The sequence below is a fragment of the Neolamprologus multifasciatus genome, chromosome 15 (genome assembly GCF_963576455.1).
Source record: "Neolamprologus multifasciatus chromosome 15, fNeoMul1.2, whole genome shotgun sequence".
Taxonomy (NCBI): domain Eukaryota; kingdom Metazoa; phylum Chordata; class Actinopteri; order Cichliformes; family Cichlidae; genus Neolamprologus; species Neolamprologus multifasciatus.
The window spans coordinates 20,427,747-20,449,198 of NC_140453.1; the positions used below are offsets into that span (position 1 = coordinate 20,427,747).

A 21,452-nucleotide genomic window follows, 5' to 3' on the forward strand; every position below is an offset into this window, starting at 1 on the left:
ACAACACACCCGCGAGTGTTTATCCTGCTCCTCCTGGAGCCCACCGTCACACCCTTACACTGTCCTCCAAAGCCTAGACGCAGATTTATCCTAACATGTATGCATTGTGTTGTTTGGTCTAACAACACAACACACTCCCTCATGCTGGGAGCAGGACTCTACAAATACTTTTCAGTAGAAATTAAAAGTAGACGTAAAGGTTGTCTTGAACACTGTTGTGCTCACTGGAGATATGAGATCACATCATCAACAGAGCAGCTTTATGGGCTTTATGCTGCAGCTGTGCCAAACATTGCTTTAAAATGAGGCTGTTCATGAAAAACATCCCAACAGGCAGTAGAAGTAGCTACTGTCCTCCTGTGCTCTCAAATCTACTTAGTTATTTAAAATAATTTATTACTTAAACATGTTTCTATGAATTTTGTTTTTGGCAGCTTGAATTTCTGCTAAATTGATCAAATCACAGGAGGCTTTAATATTTACAGAAGTAATTGACACAATTTAGGGGAGCTCATCTGCAGACAGTTGTTATGCATTTGAAATTTGATGGACAACTAAATGGGATAAGGTGAAGGAAAAACACATTCTTATATGTATACAGATAAAATGGTTTATAGTGTTTTTATAAATATAGATTTATGATGAGTAGGATTATGATTTATGTTTAGATAGAAGAAAGAAGATGAAAATAAGGTGAAAAATAAGAAATATAAGGTGTGGTAGAAAAGGGGGAAAAATCTGTGGTGTTTACCCAGCTGTTTCCTTGTTAACGCAATCATAAATACCATAAAATCTTACATATACCAAACGAACAGGCTGCTACACTATGGAGTCTTAACAGTGACCGCTAGAGGGCGGTAGTGCTGCTCCTAACATGCTATTAACAGTTTGACCCGGAAAATAAACAGAGCCTGAGTTCCTGTCCGGGCTAAAGATGGCGGCGTCAGGAGCCGGGGCTCCCGGCCGGCTGGTCCAGTACGTAGTGGTCCGCTCGGATCTGGTTCATAAACTGTCCTGGCCCCTGGGGGCTGTGATAACCCAGGCCTGCCACGCCGCTACCGCCGCCATCCACCTGCACTACGGAGATCCGGACACACAGCGCTACCTGTCCGAGCTGGACTCCATGCACAAGGTGGTGCTGGGGGTAAGACAACCGTGCCAAACTCTGTTCAGAAATTCGCTACTATGCTTCTTGGAGCATATTGCGGGTTCATCGCCCGATACAGATTAAATACGGAGATGTTACAAGTCGACATTCTGATTTGAAATCAGCAGCAGCAGTAAATTTCTATATAATATCGATTTATGGCTATTATTCACAGTCATTGCTTTTCTAGCTGCATTTAAAACCCTTCATTTTAACAAATAATAATATCAGAGTGATCAAGCTGAGCGCCGAATTAAAGGACCAGTCCTACACATTACGATAAGGTGATAAATTATGCGCTAGCAGATACATTTTCCCTGTAATTCATTAGACTTTTAAAGTCTATAATTGCAATTAGAAGTTCGCAATAAGAGATTTTTCTCCTCAGAAGCAGGGCTGTCAAACATAGAGGCCAAAGCCAGCGAAAAGTCCACTTCGGCCCAATAGGAGGCTTTTCAGTGTGTTGTGTTATTATTAACTTCTCTCAGTTTTTCAATTAAAATAGTTTTTTTTTTTAAATTGCACTTCACTTTTAAAAGACATGTCAGAGTGCTGATGTATTCTCTATAAACATAAACAGATAAGGACTGATACCTTATGATATTACATTTTTAAGAGAGTGGCAAGGGGTGTCTTTCATTTTGCCTGTTTTCAGCTTTCAAGATGTTCCCCTTTACATTTAAAAGGAAAGCATTGTGCTGGTGTATTAATATTACTCTTAACAGTTGTTGTCTATTGTTTTTATTGGGCTGCTTTATTAAACCCACCACAGCCTGTTAGGACAAACAAAGTGGTGCATATAGAAATAGATGTACTGTCTCAGCCTCTTGTTTGGACAGACCTGCAGTGTTTTCTTCCCAGAACTTGCCTTCATTGCAGGAATCTATTGCAGTCGTCAGTGAGAGTATACTTTTTTTGTCTCCAGGCTCCAGACGAGGCTGCCCTCTCTGGTCTGTCTGAGTCTCTGACGCAGGCTGGTGTCTCCCACAAGCTTTGGATCGAACAGCCTGAGAACATCCCCACGTGTTTAGCCCTGAAGCCGTATCCAAAAGAGACTGTCCAGCCACTGATGCGCAAGTTCAAACTCTTCAAATGACTTCCGCTCCAAACACCGCCGCCTCGCTGAGACACTCTCCATCCGGACACTCGTTTTTATTTTAAATTGCAGTCTGCAAAATGGACAGTGGGCATTGCACCCTTTCTGTCCAGAATTAAAACCTGAAATTATGTCTGCTAATCTGGGTTTATTTGTTCTGATGTTTTACAAAATACAAAAGCTGTGTTCATTCATTTGTGATGTAAAAGCAAAATGAGACGCCAACAAAAATCCCTTATCTCACCCCCAGCTGGTTTTCATTGCTCATCTAAATAAACCATTCCTGTTTAATGCAGTGTAACTCAGGTGTATGTTATCATATTGTGAATCCTCTGTTTGAAGATTAAATTTATGCCGCTATACTGATGAGTGTGGATTTACATGTCTGCACTGTTTTATAACTGGAGCTCTTGCCAGCTGATGTTTCACCGGAAGATTTGAACAATATTTATCTGTTTTACACTCTTTTATCTAAATTCATGTCACAACTGGAGCCCATCCCAGATGTTACCGGGTAAAAGTCAGAGTCCTCGAGTCACCAAAGAGCCAATCCAAAGAGACAGAGACATCTATAGCCAATTTAAAAACAACAGTTAACCTAAAATGCATGTCTCAGTGTTAAGTTAACGCTAAAAAATTGAAAATCTTTATTTATTTATTTTCTGCTAGTGCCTCAAAGCTCTAAAGGTATCCAGACTTTTTCCTGGAATTTAAAAAAGAAACAGAAGAAGAAGGAATCCAAGAATTTAAAGTTATCTCATCTGCTTAATCTATAAACTGACTAACAGATGGCCAAGTTATCAGCTCACGTTCAATGAGCCGATAAGGTTCAGAGCGTGTGTCCAATCACAGGCCCTGCACTACCTGTCCATTGTTAATGAGTCATTGTAGCAAGATTAAGCAACTCTGAATCAACCTCTCTGTACACACTGCAGGTCAGTTTATTTCTCTTGCAGTTATTTGATTGATTAAATATGAGAAAGTAGCAACAAGTGCCTTCATAATTTCCTGGAGCCGTCTCATAATATCATAGTATTTCCTTTAATCATTTAAAAACGATCTGAAAGCCTGTTTCTTTCTGACCCGAGTTTTAATCTGTTTATTTCAGTCTAATGGATACCAGAAACAAAAACGTGAAACCTCACACAGAAATAAATGCAAGCACAAAGGTTTTTTTTTTTTAAATATAAATTAATATAAATTTTTCTCTATAAAATTGTCCCACAAAGCCTGGCTTCTTTTAAAATGATTATTATTATTACTGGAAATCACAAATGAGATCCAGCTAATCTTGACACACAAAGCTGAAGCTTTAAAAAGTATTCTCAGAAATTTGCCCTTTTTGTCTTGTAAATTTGTAATATTTTACCACTGAATTTGAGATTTTTTTCTCAGAAATGTGACTCTTTTGATTGTAGGTTTTTTTTTCTCAGAATTTTTTTCTATACATTTTGATTTTTTCTGAAATTTTTGTTATACATTTGAAAAAAAAAACAACTATATTTTTCTTGTTTGTTTTAGTTGTTTTTATGTTCTTCAGTTAATGTACTAAGTAAGAAATTAAGTAAATGTCTGCTGCCTTTAGATTTATACGTTACTTCAAAGCTGTCTGTAAAGTTTGATCAGCCAGTGTGCTGACAAACGCTGACAGTGAACTCCATGCTGACCGTCTCGCCCAGTGTAACGAACAGTGTTGGTCAAGTTACTTAAAAATAGTAATTAGTTACTAATTACCGATTACTTCTCCAAGAAAGTAATCCAGTTACTTTACTGATTACCTATTTTCAAAAGTAATTAATTACTTTATTACTTAGAGTGTACAGTGGACGCTAATGTTTTTGTAACTGTTTAGTGAATCAAACTCAAACTAATGTCAGTACACACTTTAAACGCTGCGCGGTCGCACTCTCTCCTGCACTCCATATTATGCATCGTTGATCTGCACAGGTGTCTGTTGCTGCCACGGACGTTGCACACTCATACATCATTTGAGACACTCGCAAACAAAATCACGGTTTAGTAACGCAGTAACACAGCGTGCTTACAGGAAAGTAACAGTAATCCAATTACTTTACTCGTTACTTCAAAAAAGTAATCAGATTACGTGTTACTGCCCATCTCTGGTGACGAATAAGAGCAAAACCTCATGAATGACAAAAGAGCCAAAGAACACACTTGAGCCTTGGACACTGTAGACTCCTCACCTGAAAACTGCAGAAATTAAAATGTAATAAAAATTATATTTACATCAAGTAATTTCTCATTTTGAATACGCTCCTGTTTCTTATCCCACGTCTGTTTACTGTTTTTCCAACCTGCAGAAGTAGACGATGGACCTAATAACACCCCCGTAATAACATCAATAGAACATCATTAGAAAATGAACATTTTAAAAAAGTAATTAAAATATTTTTATCTGATACAGGCAATGCAGAAACAGAGCAGCTGCAGGACCGTTAATAGCTACAGCTAACCGTCCTCCTCTGACCCTATACTCTACACAATGTACAGTTCAAACTTAGCGTTTTCACTCATAAAGCACACGTAGAAATGGTCAGAAGATCACAATATCTCTTAACTGAGTCACTCTGACAATAAACTAGAGGTCTGAGAGAAACCAAAAGTTGGCTGTAGAGCGTCTCAGCTGCTCTTTTTGCTGTTGTGTTAACACAAACTTCAGATGTTTGTGATGTTCATAAACATACGCTTTCTCTCTGCGTGCAGTTTTATCCAAAAAGACTCAGAAATAATTCATGCTAGCGCCGCACTGTCAGTTGTTTTTATTTACGCTTCACTGAGAGGCTGTCAAGCTTGACACTGGATATTTTAGGAACCTGTTTTCTTTACTAACAGGGATCTCAGCCGTGACGTTAAAAAAAAGGAAGAATAACTTGGAATCGAGCCGACTGCGAGCACAGCAGTAGTAAATTAACTGTAGATCATTTACATTGTAAACTTGGGCTGTAAATGCATAACAAAAATGGTTTTAATCCAGGCGTGACTCATCTTCAGATTTCACCACTACTTTCAGGCACGCTGTAAAGAGGCATTTAACAGGCATTATTAAATTTGAAAAAGGCAATAAAAGACAGATAAACAACAATAGATCCCACGTTTAGAACTCCACGTGTCCAAACGCCTGCTTTCATGACTCATAACCTTGAACTCTGAAGTAAAAGCGCTCTGAAGAATGCGAGTGACCAATCAACATATTACACACAATGTAATTACTTCATTACATTATTTCCCAGAATATGCTGCCTTAAACACGCTACTGTAATTTTATCATAACATCCAGAGTTCAAAGGAGCGGCAGGCTGACAGGCACACTTAACAGATGAGTGTTGTGCTGCTGCGTTAGTTTATAGAGATGAGGAGATACGCTATATTTATAAATTTGGCCTCAGTGGTTTCCAAAACTTGCCAGAAAACAGCAGAAGATGAACTGCGAACTCTGACAGAGCAAAGTCCGTGCATGTCTCTGTGACAGTGTTTTCATGTGAGGGGAAACGAAAGCAAAATAATGATCAGCATTTATATAAAATTCAGTTAAAGATGCCGTAAAGAATCAAAAGGACAAATCAGATCTGCTTCTGCAGATGCTTACAGTGATTTTTCACTTGTTGGGCAACTGCGTCATCTGGTTCAAATGAACCAGAAACAGAAGCGGTGCTGAAGGGGGGTCTGGGGTGGCATCGACCCATACATATTACTGAATGTGTAAGCAGTGTCTTGTGTTCCTGTTGCACTTTTAGTGACCAGTGGAGTCCAGATTGGAAATGCAGTTTGCTGATAAGCTCAATGATAACAAAGAAAACGTGTCGCTGTTTTCCAGCAGCATTTACGATCAGTTATTGATTAGTGGAGCTCAAATAAGTGATTAACTTTGTATGGCTCCTTCACTAAAATGCTGTTTTCTAACTTTTCTTTTATATATTTGAGAGGTTTTTGTCACATAGTGTTTATTTCTTCTTGACTGTCAGCTTTTATCTCAGTATTTCTTTTGGTAATTTTTTTTTTAAGAAATTGACCTGATTTTATCTCTTAAATTTGCCATTTTTTCATAAATTTGCCTGTTTTTTTTCCTGTAAATGTGTGAAAAATACTGTCAATTTTTTCTTCTGATAAATTTAACTGCCTAATTTATTTATTTGTTTATTCTTTTCTAAATCTGATATTTTTTATAGTAAATCTGTTTGCAGATTTTTTTTTCTTCCTCCCAACATCGCCAAAATGCTTGCTCAGGGGACTGTCTGTTCATTGGGTCTTTCTCTGTACAGTATAAAACACCTTCAGATTACTTTATCTTTTGCTGAAACGGTGCTTTATGAGTAAACTGTTGAGTGCAGTTTTAATGTACCTGTATTTTAAGTAATTCGACACCTTTCTACTTCAACTACACCCGATTTTGGATGCAGATATGGTTCTTGGTACTGTATACCGTGCATACCAACTTTAGTTACCTATTATTTTTCAAATTGTATAACTCCACTAATACACTGAATTGGTGAAGTTATATTATTAAAATAAAACCATATATCGGTATATAAGAAATTCATAATTAATTTCAAAACAATTAGAGTGACGTACATACTGATAAATCAAAATATAGGATTCACTAAAATTGCATGTATGAATTTGAATAAAGACTGTTAAACTTTAAGTACATTTTGATGATTTTCACCATTTTTTTTTCACCTTTGAGAGTTATCAGGAAGTTATCAGGAAAGGTGGAAGAGAGAGGAGGAAGGGCAAAATTCCCAGCTTGCAGCATAGTGGTCACCTCCTTAACCTGGAGAGTTATACTGGTGTAAGTACAAAGTATTTAATGTAATACTTTCTGTAAACACAGCACAGAGCTGCACATGAACCTGAAAATCAATGATATCCATCAGTCAGTCCATCGAGCCAGAGCTGGACCAAAGGTGTGACCAAAGGTGACAGCTGGAGCAAAGGCCAACTTCAGATCCGACTCATCTCTTTGCCATGATGACTGCTTGAGAATCCTGACATGTACCAGTCTGCAGATCTATCTCACACTCCAGCTTTCCATCACTTGTGACTCCCAGATCCCATGACGCTTGAACTCTCTCGCCTTGGTGCAGCTTTCTGTAGGAGACCCAATGTTTTCTACCTGCCCTTCCCAAACCATGTTTTCTTGAAAACGCCCCGGCGAGATATATGACACATCAGGGATTTTGCACAGTGCGTGTACGGCATCTGGATTTAGGAGGCCTAATAGTTTCCACAAAGCATCAGTGCTCACCCTCCTCCAGTCACTCTGTGCGGTGTGGCTAAATACACGCTGTATGTCTGCATATTCACCCTGACACATGCGACACATTAATCACATGTAATCAACAGTCGGGTCTCCCCTCTGTCAGCACTGTGGAAGCTTCTGCCCGCTGCCCTCGGCGTGAGCGCGCCTCGACGCTCCGCGCGCACGAGCAGCCCTGTTTGTTTGTGTTGAGCGATTGGAAATGGCGGAGAGCAGAGACCAAAGCGATAACTCGGGCTAGCAAAAGCAAGTGCGCCGTCATTGAAACGCAGAAACCTTTCGCAAGTGGTTCTCGGAGTTACTTACGGTTTGCTGCTGCCGACGGGACATAAGTCGCACGCGAGGTGAGCGGATTTTCGGAGCGAGGTTTGGATTTAGCGGAGCTACTTAGCTGGCTAAGCTAACCGTGCTAGCAACCTGGCGTTAGCTGGCTCCGAGTGGTGTGTGTGTGATTTTAAGCACGCAGGCTTGTTTGTCAACATAAGCTGACGTTAAATTGATAGCGAGCCAGCTAACATACAACTCCCCCGGTCACCCATCTTAACCTGAGTGTGTTTATAACATGGTGGCCACAGTTGAGCGCAGATTTATCTGTGCAAAGTGAGAGTGGATAAAAAAAGTCAGACATCTGACCATCCTGGTCGCCAGCAAGCTGCAAGTTAAGCTGGTCAGCCAAGTTAGCTAACTGGCTTGCTTTGCACACAGTCTAAACTGACTCTTTTGTTTGCCTGGGAATTAATCAGCCAGCGTGAAGCAAGGTCTCAGTGTTTGCAAGCTGAACGGACGGCTGAACAGGTAAGCATCGCCGTCAATGCATGACATGTCATCCCTACAAACCCTGACTCAAGTGGCTGCAGCAGCGCAGGGTGCGCTCAGGGCCCTAAACTTGCCTGACTCATTTTTGGTTTTTCCACATAACGTTACTAAATTTCACAGACACCATCTTCTCCAGCGGGATTTATAACGTGCAAGGCTCCGCGGAGCTTTTTCTTTCACTCCTTTTCCCCTCATCCTCCTCCTTCACTCCCCCGCCACCTGCAAAGAAACGAGATCAAGCAGGTCTTATGTAATATGGTAGAGCCGGCCTCAAGGTGTCGCTATGGTTCATTCAGGCCGGATTCACAAATCAGCGTGGCTTACAGGCTTTGATGGTGGGCGTGTCCGACATTTGGCGGTATCCATTGTCATAGCAGCAGCACTTAGCCAGGCTAGCTGCGTGTTAGCATAGACAATATAAACATGTCTGCCTGTCACGGCAGGTCGTGAAATAGTCACAGCCTTTTAATCTACTAATTTTTGTTTTTGGCTATGAACTTTCCTTGGACTCGTGTCACGTCAGTTCACACGAAATCCACGTTTTCTAGAGGGAACAAGTCCAATATGGAGGCTGTAGGAAGAGGGTTGGTGGTGGAGTCGATCATTTTTGCCTTATACTTGATCTCTTGTTTACACATTTGCTTTGCAAACAGAGGTTGGTGGTTGAATTCCAGCTGTGGACACAAATGGATTGTGTCAGGAAAAGCAGCCTGTTTAAAGTTGTGCCAGATGAAATGTGATACTGTGAACTACCCTGTTAGGTAAACTATAATAATTTTCAATTATAACGCAGCTATTGCTCTGTTTTCAGGGGTGACTGTGGAAGGTATACCTGCTGCAGACATGAGCAAATGTGCAAATTTGTGTGACTGAACATGAGGAAACTTTTTCTCATTATTTAGCTTGCATTGTTTCCGATGACCAACAGGGGATGACTTATTTTCTTGTCTGCCATATATCTGCATGTCCTCCTTCTGTACATCTATGAATCTTCTCTTTGCTCTTGTCCAAAACTCTGTCTACACTGTGGTAGAACAGTTTGCTTCCGATTGACCTGGTCTACTACATGCACAATATTCCTACTTTCCTGCTATCCATCATATCAGCCAGGTCTCACCCTTTAAGTGTAAGGACTGTGACTGATACAGTCCCTACTCTTACTTCCACACTCCTGCTTTTCCTTCTCTCTCGCTGCCTCCTAACATGCCTTCCCCCTCTATTCTCCCTTTGTTTTTAGCCAACAGCAGCACAGTTTTCACTGGCACTGTGTTGGCCAACAGCACCGGAGGTGGTTGTTGTTAACCCTGGGACCCAACCGATCCGTCATGACAATCTTATTCTTGATGGTCCATGTGTTTAATTGAGAAATTATTTTACACCAGAGGCTTTTCCTGATATATTCCTCCTCATTAATCTGGCCTTGGGATCAGCAGTAGGAGTACACTGGCTTGTGCCAGTGTCAGGTTTCAAGGTTTCAACAGGGGAGTGACTGGTTTCCAAATTACCTATAAATGTTAATGTTTATATAGAAGTTTAAATGCCTTGAGTTCCCTTGCTCTGTGACCTCAGTAAGCACTTTACTGGTAAACTTCCTTGGTTCAGTTGCTTTTTTCATATTGACTAAAAGAATTTAATTTTATACTTTATAGTCAAATAAAGAGTCAGAAAATAGGATTGTATTCTCAGTGGCGAGTGCATCACAGTCATATCCGCCCCTTGCTGTTCATGTCAGGTTTCAAAACATCAACGTGTCGACATGCCATTCATCATAGGATTTCACTAACCTGTGGATGGTCCCATATTTATACTTTCAATGCTTGTTATGCTTATTTCTATGCTTGATCGACTTCTCATTCATTTTGATTGCCTGAAACATGTGCCAGTACTTGAAAAGTTTAACTAAAAGTGCACTGAAGCCTGAGTGGTTCTACTTTGTTTACCTGTAATTTGTGCCTTGAATCTTGTGCAGAACCTCAAAGTGTCTATAATGTCGGTTATAGCTGGTGGTGTCATCAGGTGCAGTTTCAAAAATGTGTGTAACAGCCAATAATTTAGGTTATTCTTGCATGTATTTGTGTTGTAGTTGGTCCTTTGTGTTAAACCAAGTGTTTAAGTCAAAAGACTAGCAGTGAAAACTGTTCTCTTCAGCTGTTTGATGTGCTTTTCATATGTAGTTTTAAATCATTGATGTTGTTCTTCCCCTTCATTGTAAACTCCGTCAACTTTTTCGCCAGTCAGCGTCTTACCTGTGCTTATTGTTACAACATGCAAATAGACATGCACTATAATTCCACTTCAGAGTACAGCTTAACTCAATATTATGTGGCACAAGGCTGAGAACTTAAACTCTTTGGAGTTCGGTTTCATGTGGAGCTCTTGTGAGATCATGAGGATGAATAGGGTCCTATGGAGCTGTAGCCCAAAAAATGTAAATTTAATGAAGCAAACATTTTTTGTGAAATATTTTTCCTAAATACTAGGGATGTCACAACACCATGAGCTGCTTTACAGCATCCAGTATTTTGGTTTCACACATGAAGTGAGAAGCAGAGAATTTCCCCTTCAACCAGCTGCTTTCTATACGCACATGGTGTGTTTTAGTTTAACTGCCTTTAACTAATTCTGGCTTTTAGTTATTGTTTGGAAAGTGGTGCCATTGAAGGAGTGTGTCCTGTCGTAAATCCTTAACTGACCAGTCATCATGCATATAATCAATTCTAGTGTTTTTCGGGGAAAAACAAAGGTTATAAGTGTTGTTTTATTTTGGTTTGGACACATTATCAATACTCTGGGTTTTTTTTCTAGAAGCACGTGTAAATGATTAGTTTACCTATTTAGTTCCTTATACTCCTTGCAAGATGATCCCTGCTGTGCCTCCAGCTGAACTGAAGCCAGTTTCTGTACTTATTAATTAATGGGAATGGAATGATAATGGGAATGGCACTTCTCGCTTGTCCTCTCCATAAGGCTGTTTGAAACATTGGAAAATGCTTAGGGATAGTGGATGGTAATTTTGCATGCTGCTCATACAGACAAAGCACGTATTAGGCTTCAGTTTAACAGAATAGACTAAATTCACCATATTTGTCCTTTTTTCTGTTATTTTTTGGGGGGTTTTGTTGAATGGTTGTGCCTTTAGTGCCATTGTGAACAGAGGTGCGCATTTGGAAACTGAATTGGCAGTCTTTGACTTCCATACACTTGACTACAAAGCAAAAACATTTCAGCTAAAAATATAGATTTTAAGTAGCTTCAAACATAATATGCTTAATGGGGGGAAATACTGCCAAGTTGATATATTCTACAAGGGGTCAGCTGTACGTTGAACTCTAATTCAAACTGATCCTTGGGATGCTGCAGGTTTGTCTTCATGGGCACAGCTTCACACTTGCTTGAAATTTAATTATGATCAAAATACAAACAGTTAATTATTGTGATGTATTTCCACTAAACTTGTTCCCAGAATTGTCTCTGATTATTCCAATTTTCACCAAAGTTTCATGCATTTCCAGTCATTCACAGTTTCACACGGGTAGCTGTGATATGATGCTGCATTTATATCGTGTTTAATCTCTTTGGATGTTGTTAACACCCCTAGTAAAAAACTGAAGGCAGCTTCTTTGATAGTTATTTATTTTCAAATGGATATTCTTACGGTGAATAAACCTTAAGGCTAAGCTGATGTTGCTGATCATTTACTGATTACCTTAAATATTAGGATTACAATAGGCTGCTCATAAATTCTATTTGAGCACTTTGAAATTTGACCTTTTATTGCAATGGTAACTGACAAATGGTGTTTAAACAGTCATCTAAATTGTGCCTTAAGAGTTCTGTCTTTGATATGTAAACAGAAGTCTGTGATAAGAGGGCTGGATTGGGCTTTGCTCCTTGAGTGTAAATCTGTTTTACATGCAGGGGAGGCAATGGATATTTCCATAGATCCCAAGTTAACAAGTTAAATTTTTCCAGTTGACTGTGTTCAGACACAAAATGCAAGAAAATGCAAAGCAGCTGCGGTGACTCAACAGCTTATTATGCATAGGCTTTAAGAATTAAGCCGTTTTTTTCTTGTAGCCTGAGATCTTTTGCTTACCAAGGTGTATTTGTCAGATTACGTTTCTCCAAATCCTAAAATAATATCTTTGTAAGATTTTGCAGGTATTTTTAGGGAAAAAAAATCTCCTTTATTGTGTTAAATCATTAGATTTTTCTTATCATGCATGGAGCAATTGACTGCTTTGGTTTTGCTTGAGTGTGCTCAGTGATAGCTGCTAATCTGTTTGTGTAGTACGTGTAGTATTGCTGCTGCAGACTTTGTCTTGTTCTAAGTGAAAGCATTGTAACTGGGCTTCATTTGACCGAGATGTAGCCCAGATGAGTGTACAGAGTTCAGCGTAGGCCTCAGTTATTCAGCTCGAGGTCTGTGAGTGTGGCACCAGCATGGCAGCACATTAAGCCCAACAAGATTGTCAAAACAAAACGAGACTGGAAGTAGCGAATTTCACTATTATTGTTTTGCAGCGTTTAAGAAAAACAAACAAAAAACATCAAAACTAATATTTAAATAATGGATAGACTTTGTTTACAGCTTAGAGGCATAAAAAAGATATAGATAATAAGCACTGTTTTTCCTGGTTTAAAGAGAACCTCTTTTTGGTGACATATAAGCTCAGTTGGTCATACAGTAAACGTACAGTAAAGGCCTTCGATGAGAGTTACTTGCTTAACAGAAGTCTATGGATTTTCCTCCCCATTAGATAAACAGCCCAGTCATCCACACCTTTATAGGGGACATGAAACGCTATACATATAAAGGCTAATTTACACCATTGAGCTCTGCTCTTAAAAACTGAAAGAGATGTAACTCTGTCTGTGACGAGGGATTTAAGAAATAAGTGCTAAAAGCTAACGTTTTAAAAACATGTTTCGCGCCATCTTCTGTCAGTATGTCAGAACATGTGTCATGTGCTTGGTTGGTTGCAGCTAATAGACTTAGATTAGATTATAGCTACCTAGAGACAGCATTGATACTGAAGAGGAAAATAACGACACTAAAATTAAAAATCAGTTTAAGGGGATCACATTTGTGCTGCCCCAGACTGCATCAATGAGTTTTATGTTAAGTACTCAAGGATATACTGTCCACTGTTCTGTCTGTCTCTGTAGCAGTAAGTGGCTGTTTGGCTAGCTGCATTTAAATAGGAAAATCTAGCTATGTTGGGGTTTTTAAAGCACTTAATATGAATGGTGTGGAGGAGAGCCTGTTTGAGCCAGGTGACATGCTTCTCTCAAAGCATGGCATCAGGTCAGATGTTAAAATACAAAGTACAAATGCCCTGAATTCTGTAAGATGTGGTAGTTCATAAGAGAAAATGTTTGTTTGCAGTTTTGAGCTATTTGACTGGAGATTTATTATCATAATACTGCAATTTGTTGACTTTTGTGAGGGTTGCTTTGTTTTACTTTCAGAGTGTCAGGGATCAGGTTGAAATGGTCCATGGGGGCGTATTTTGCCTATGTGTTCATGAGTGCATGTGTTTATTGATACTGGGATGCCTGTGAGTCATGCAGTTGTATTGTATGAGCTGGTCTGAACTTCTTAAATCTGGTCTACACATACACTCCATATTCCGTTAATTAAAATAAACTGAAACTAATAAACACATGCATAGGGCTGGGCTATATCATACCGTTCACGGTAATACCGGTGTAATGTTGGGCAACGATAAGAAAATGAAATATGGCGATAGAATATGGGTAAACCGCACATGCGCAGTGCCTTTGTTTACATACACACATGGCGGCGATGCAGAATGAGAAGAGCGAAAGTGGATCGTTGAATGAAATGGATGAACCAGAATTGGTTTGTAAAAATGCTGCAACTCCAGTGGTGTGGAACTGGTTTAGCTTTCATCCGTCAGATACACAACAAAGCACTATTTTTGGTAGAGCATGCTAGCGGGCGTCGTTATTACCGTGTTTTTTGGAAAATACGGCACTTAAAATCAATCCTTTGATTTTTCTGAAAATCGACAGTGCCCCTTATAATCCTGTGTGCCTTATGTATGGATTCTGGTTGTGTTTACTGACCTCGAAACGATTTTATGTGGTACACCACGCTTGAAAATCTGTCAAATGTTTCAGTACGACTTTGCTAAGCTATGAAGCCCCACCGCTTGATGGATTGTCGGAGCATTATGGCTATCGTAGGCAGAGCCTCGCGGAGTGATACGTACTGTGCTTCAACATAATATTACCATATTGTGTGTGTATAAGCTCTTTTTAAGTTTTGTGGATATTATACATGGTTATGCTGAGGATATGTCGGCCGGTTTCCACTGGAAATGCCTTTTGGTTAAACTGTCAGCAAGGAATTTGCATTTGCACTGTTACATTTCTATATAACTTTAATGCACATAAAAAAAAGCTGCTTGTTTAAGTGAAAATACATTGATGGGTTTTTTTTTTGCACTAAGAAAGTTGAGGAGTTGTAAAGAATTTTGTCTAGTGTCAATTATATTGTCAGTTATATCGTTATCGCAAAATTTCAAATGTATATCGTGATAAATATTTTTGGTCTCGCCCTGCTCTACACATGCACTGAGAGTAGAAAACTCATCCAAAGAAGTGAACTGGAACTCAGCTGAAAAGAATACATGAAAACTAAATAAAACATGGACAAACACAATTATTAGATCTCTGCCGTGCGGTGATATACCAAAGCTCAGTAATTACATTTGAAAGAGAGTTAATGTAAACTGTAGATGTGTAAGCATCTGATTTTACAAGAGGATAATCATATGCATTTAATACTGTTTTTCTGTCCAGTTCCATTATTACGTTATGGCACAAGCAATGAAGCCTACCTAAGGATGAGCTACGTTTGAGGCATATTGTTGGGAGTGGGATCCCTCCTCCTCCTCCTCCACACTCAGCTCTGCGTCTGTATGGAGAGCAAGCAGCCATTTTAGCACTCAGCAGTGCTGCAGCCTGCTTGCCACTGTCACAGCTTTCTTCCTGTAATTAATGCTGTTTGTTTTGAAGCCCCCAGGATACCTGCAGCCAACCTGAGAAAATGCAACAGTGTGCTTTCACTTTGGGTCACATAGAAAAAGATGCCTGATGATGATTGGGCTCTGTTGAGAGAGATCAGTGAGGGTCACCTGACTGCCACACTGATCTTATGGCTCAGCGTGTACATTAGTCAGTGTTTTGTGGTGTCATAAAGCTGCAGATTGGAACAGAAGTCTCTGACTGAATCTTGTTTGTGCATTTCCATAAAATTTGCACATAAACCATATTTAGCTGCTTTGATGAATAATGTGTAGTTTAATGGATGATTCAGTTCAGTCTTCTTTACTTTGTCTGTCTTTGTGTTTAACATAAAATCAGACAGAGAGTACTGACATTTAATTAGGTACACTCCTGTACCTATTCAGTATGGATGCCTTGGCTTTGAGTACCTGTCAGAGTGTCAGTCTGATACCAGTGTTTAGTTAATAAACTGTATTCCTCGCTGTCAGGAAGAGACTTGGGCGAACTGGGAAAACTTTCCTAACTTTGATAAATAAAAGTGAGAATTAATTACAAACAAAAATATTAATTTACTGAACCTATGTTAAGTAGTAGAGTAAATTTCATGTTTTCCATCCGTCCATTTCCTTTTCTGTAAGATTTATGTAATAGATTTGATTCAGGGTCACGTTGGGGCTGGAGTCGATCCCAGCTGTGATGGTGCAAGGGGCAGGATACACGGTAAACAGGTCACCAATCTGGACTAATACACAGACAGACAACCACGCCAATGGCTAATTTAGAATCACCAACTAACCTAACCCCATGCATGTCTTTGAACTGTGGGAGGAAGCCAGAGTACTCAGAGAACCCACACAGTCACAGGGGAGAACATGCAAACTCCCTTAAACTGAAAGGCCTCAGGCTGGGTTAAAACCCAGGTCCTTCTTGCTATGAGGCACCCGGACATCTTTTAGTAAAGCAAAACTCAGTATTGTAGTTTTTCTACATGGTAACCACACAGTTACTGAATTTTAAAATGTATTTTTAAAGTACAGCAAATGTCTGTAGGTGCATGCAGCAGTTAAGACAGACCCAGGTGGTAGTGGGCTGCTGGATTTTAGTGAAGGTGTTCATGTCTTCCTGAGGAGGCATTGTAATAACGTCCTCTGTCTAGCACCATCATTGAATTGCATTTTTTTTAATTTAACTGTAGTGGCATTCCCATCAACCACTGTGCTTTGTAGTTAGAGCTAATTACCAAATGCCAACACACCCATGACATACATGATAATTTAATAACACAATATTAAACCAGCTTGCCACTGTAGCTGCCAACATCAGTTATTTCTGACAGCATTTTCATTGTGAGAATGGGATGTTTGCATTTCATCAAAGTACGACTGTGCTTTCACAGAACCCCAAAAGCTTTATATAGACTCCTGGTCAAAGTAGAGCAATTTAAAAGTAACCAGTAAAATCTTGCTGTAGATTGTACTGGTTACTTTTCTGTAACCAGTTTATCTTTTAACTGTGTGACTTAGTGCGGTGACTAAATAAGTCATCACAGAACTACACTGTAGCGAATGGGAGGCCAGTGTAGTTCTGTGATGACTTGTTTAGTCACCTCACTAAGTCACACAGTTAAAAGATAAACTTGGAAGTCACTGCTACTACAGGGTATCTTTAAACCCTTTATCTCCTTCATATCCCCGACCAATTTAGAGTCACAGATTAACCCAACGTTTATGTTTTTGGACTATGAGAGGACGCCAGAATACACGGAAACCCACGCATACACAGAAAGACCCTAACTGACCAGGAAGCTTGCGAGTCGTCAGTGATAAACAGCACACTACCAATGCAATTGAATCATTACAGGCTTTTGCGTTCATTTTTTGCTACAAAGCTTGCTTTTTTTGTTTGTTTCAAATCAAGCACATCCTTTTTCTTTACAGTGATTAGATTTCCTCCAGAGAGCTCTCACTCAACAAGATGGGCTGGTACTTATAATATACTTTTGAGCCATTTGAGCACACAAAGCGCTTTCTTACTACAAGCGTCATTCACTCCTTCATACAAGTGCTCTTTTTCCTCCTCCGCCGTAAAAGGCTGATGGCGGGTGAGTGGGCGGTGTGGACACAAGAACAAGGCAACATAGGAGATTGAAATTGACACCATAGGTGTATTTACTAAAATTCCTGTGAGTTTGACTCTCAGTGACCTTGACTTCAAGGTTATTGGTCAAGTTTTATGAAATTCTTGTGAATCCCATAGCCCGAGAATGTGGTGATGTACGATTTTCAAATTGATAATGTATTTGTGTCTACTAGGAGGCTGAGGGCTAGCACAGGAGGTGGCCAGTATATTGTTCTATGCTTAAGCACTTTCAGCTTAATATTCACAAATTAACTGCAATAAATGCATCAGGATTAACTGGTTCTTTGAAATAGTTTTTTTGAGCTTTAACCCGAGATTCTGGCATTTCTGGCAAAATATATTCATATTTAAAAATCGATTCAGGATTTTAATGAATCGATATTGCTTTATTCAAGCTAAAATCTATTTTAGTCTGAAAATCGATTTTCAAAACTCTCCCCTATAGGGTACTAATGCTTGTTTCTGTTCTTCTACATCACAGACGTTAAACCAGCTTTAGATTGTGACTTGCAGTGGCTACAACTTTGATCAGGTTGCTTAAATGTTTTTCATCTCTGAAAACTGTAAATATTTATGAAGCTATGAGTGCTCAAAATTGACAGGGAAACAAAACAAATCTGAACAACTTTGTGTACTTTAATGACCTGCAACTAAAAAGAAAAAAAATGGGATACTTGGGGATCAGAACTTTTTTATTCCCATAAGATTTATAACTTCAGTTTATGTTGAATAACCCTCATCCCAAAACATAACTGCATGACATTAAACTCTTCTCCCTGCGGCCAGTTGCAGTAAAAAAAAAAACTATTAAAGCGCTTCAGTTCTTTCTCAGTTCTTGCTTTTGTGTGCTTAAGAAATGTGTACATATCCATTTGATACGAGAAAGCAGCAGTGAATAAAAAGGTATTATGTAGCTGGCAGAGTTCCAGTTCGCATCTTGAGGTTTCTTGTTTATTTATTTCAGGTACTGCATTGTTGGCGTTAATCGCCTACTGAGGTGTGACATCTACATTTCCAGTCAAGTTTCAGCATGCAGTATGAGAGCCTTGGTTTACGTACTCCATGCAGGTTGTTGTTATTACACAACAGAGCTTGTGGATAAAATAAACTTCTTTTCAGAGCACGTTTCAGATCATCTATCAAATTATGCAATGGGACGTGCAGGAGATTTCGTTTCTGCAAAACTGCAACAGATGGGCTGTTGGTGTAGTCTGTGGTTTGTCCCTGAAGTCTGGCGCTCTGAGTCATTGTGAGGCGGCAACACACACACAGGCACAAACCTACGTACGTACATACAGTGGGGCAAAAAAGTATTTAGTCAGCCACCGATTGTGCAAGTTCCCCCACTTAAAATGATGACAGAGGTCAGTAATTTGCACCAGAGGTACACTTCAACTGTGAGAGACAGAATGTGAAAAAAAAATCCATGAATTCACATGGTAGGATTTGTAAAGAATTTATTCGTAAATCAGGGTGGAAAATAAGTATTTGGTCACCTCAAACAAGGAAAATCCCTGGCTCTCACAGACCTGTAACGTCTTCTGTAAGAAGCTTTTCTGTACCCCACTCGTTACCTGTATGAATGGCACCTGTTTGACCTCATCATCTGTATAAAAGACACCTGTCCACAGCCTCAACCAGTCAGACTCCAAACTCCGCCATGGCCAAGACCAAAGAGCTTTCGAAGGACACCAGGAAAAGAATTGTAGACCTGCACCAGACTGGGAAGAGTGAATCTACAATAGGCAAGCAGCTTGGTGTGAAAAAATCAACTGTGGGAGCAATCATCAGAAAATGGAAGACATACAAGACCACTGATAATCTCCCTCGATCTGGGGCTCCACGCAAGATCTCATCCCGTGGGGTCAAAATGATCATGAGAACGGTGAGCAAAGATCCCAGAACCACACGGGGGGACCTGGTGAATGACCTGCAGAGAGCTGGGACCAAAGTAACAAAGGTCACCATCAGTAACACACTACAACGGCAGGGAATCAAATCCCGCAGTGCCAGACGTGTTCTGCTGCTGAAGCCAGTGCATGTCCAGGCCCGTCTGAAGTTTGCCAGAGAGCACATGGATGATACAGCAGAGGATTGGGAGAATGTCATGTGGTCAGATGAAACCAAAGTAGAACTTTTTGGTATAAACTCAACTCGTCGTGTTTGGAGGAAGAAGAATACTGAGTTGCATCCCATGAACACCATACCTACTGTGAAGCATGGGGGTGGAAACATCATGCTATGGGGCTGTTTTTCTGCCAAGGGGACAGGACGACTGATCCGTGTTAAGGACAGAATGAATGGGGCCAAGTATCGTGAGATTTTGAGCCAAAACCTCCTTCCATCAGTGAGAACTTTGAAGATGAAACGAGGCTGGGTCTTCCAACATGACAATGATCCAAAACACACCGCCCGGGCAACAAAGGAGTGGCTCCGTAAGAAGCATTTGAAAGTCCTGGAGTGGCCTAGCCAGTCTCCAGACCTCAACCCCATAGAAAATCTGTGGCGGGAGTTGAAAGTCCGTGTTGCTCGGCGACAGCCCCAAAATATCACTGCTCTTGAGAAGATCTGCATGGAGGAATGGGCCAAAATACCAGCTACTGTGTGTGCAAACCTGGTAAAGACCTATAGTAAACGTTTGACCTCTGTTATTGCCAACAAAGGTTATGTTACAAAGTATTGAGTTGTATTTTTGTTATTGACCAAATACTTATTTTCCACCCTGATTTACGAATAAATTCTTTACAAATCCTACCATGTGAATTCATGGATTTTTTTTTTTCACATTCTGTCTCTCACAGTTGAAGTGTACCTCTGGTGCAAATTACCGACCTCTGTCATCATTTTAAGTGGGGGAACTTGCACAATCGGTGGCTGACTAAATACTTTTTTGCCCCACTGTACATGCGTACTGTATTCAGCTGCTGTGGCTAAAACAGAAAGCAATGGCCGACATTCTCGCCTGAGGGGGGGAAAATGCTTGAGCAGCAGACAGTGAGAATTTGAGGGGTGGGAGGGAATGAAGGAGAAAGGAACCGAGCACATACAGGAAGAAATTAATAGTGTAGGTGAGAAAATGGAGTGACGAGAGTAGTAGTGGCGAGCAAGTTAACAGTCGAGCCCTAATGGCCCAGTTTTTCTGAACAAGGTCAGGCTACAATAAAAAGAGTCACCCAACAGTTTTTACCTTGTGGATTGATTTGAGTGGACCCGAGTTGGTGTTTTCTGATGACAACTGTTTGAGTGGCAATGCTGGAAGCAGAGAAAGTGAGCAGCTTTTTTTCTCAGGTACGTTAGCGTGTCTGAAGGACACCGTTGGTAATCCACCTAACAGTTGCGGGTTTCTCACCTTAGATGTGAAGCAAACAGTGTGTAATGAACATATGGGTGTTTAAACACCTCTTGTGAAGTGAAGCATAAAGGTGTCCATGTGCCTGGGTTTTAAATGGCCTTGTTTTGAGAGACTTCCAAATGTTTTTAATCAAGAAGTTCACTTGGTAATTTAAGTTAGGACTTAGTTTTGCCTCAAGGCTGAGAAATGCTTTAACCCTTTCTGCGAGTAAAATGACCAAAGTGGGGCTCTACTTTTGCTTAGCAAACTTATACTGTTTAGAATAGATAATAAAAATAGTTAGTAATACTCTCTTTTGCATTATCTATTATCTCTATTCAACACGATTTTCATGCCATATGCTGCGGGTTTAGAAGGGATCTATTCATCTATTGTTCATCTACAAAGAAATCCGGACCAGCGAGGTTAGTGTTAGACAGTCTGTTCGATTGGCGTCCTCTTATGTGATTGTAAATGAACAGTACCTTTGCAGCTTGAACATGCACCCACCATTGGAGCGCTTTCCACTCTTCATAACATTTTCTGTTTATGTGCGCTAAACAGAAAACTCTGTGGTGCAGGTACTAACTGTTGTGCTGCAGCTTCA

General features: G+C 40.0%; 2 protein-coding genes across 6 annotated transcripts in view; both read left to right on the forward strand.

The window, feature by feature from the left end:
- The first annotated feature begins 109 nt into the window (after positions 1–109).
- On the forward strand, positions 110–2,534 carry ptrhd1 (peptidyl-tRNA hydrolase domain containing 1). Its single transcript, XM_085133290.1, has 2 exons — positions 110–1,144; positions 2,073–2,534. Exons 1-2 carry the CDS (start codon positions 935–937, stop codon positions 2,241–2,243), a joined length of 381 nt encoding a protein of 126 aa, XP_084989416.1. The 5' UTR covers positions 110–934; the 3' UTR covers positions 2,244–2,534.
- A 5,123-nt stretch (positions 2,535–7,657) lies between these two features.
- The window catches only part of ncoa1 (nuclear receptor coactivator 1), a 101,777-nt gene continuing 87,982 nt past the window's right edge, over positions 7,658–21,452 (forward strand). For 2 of the 5 annotated variants that reach the window (XM_085133280.1, XM_085133282.1), the window contains exon 1: positions 7,658–8,316. The gene's annotated coding sequence lies outside the window, so the exon portion shown is untranslated. The remainder of the gene's footprint in view (positions 8,317–21,452) is intronic. The other 3 variants (XM_085133279.1, XM_085133281.1, XM_085133278.1) reach the window with 3 other exon arrangements.

Bases quoted from the DNA above. Each gene is read 5' to 3' on its own strand.
- ptrhd1 (XM_085133290.1), top strand. From the start codon at position 935: ATGGCGGCGTCAGGAGCCGGGGCTCCCGGCCGGCTGGTCCAGTACGTA. The intron at 1,145-2,072 runs GTAAGACAACCG...TTTTGTCTCCAG, and splicing joins TGCACAAGGTGGTGCTGGGG to GCTCCAGACGAGGCTGCCCT.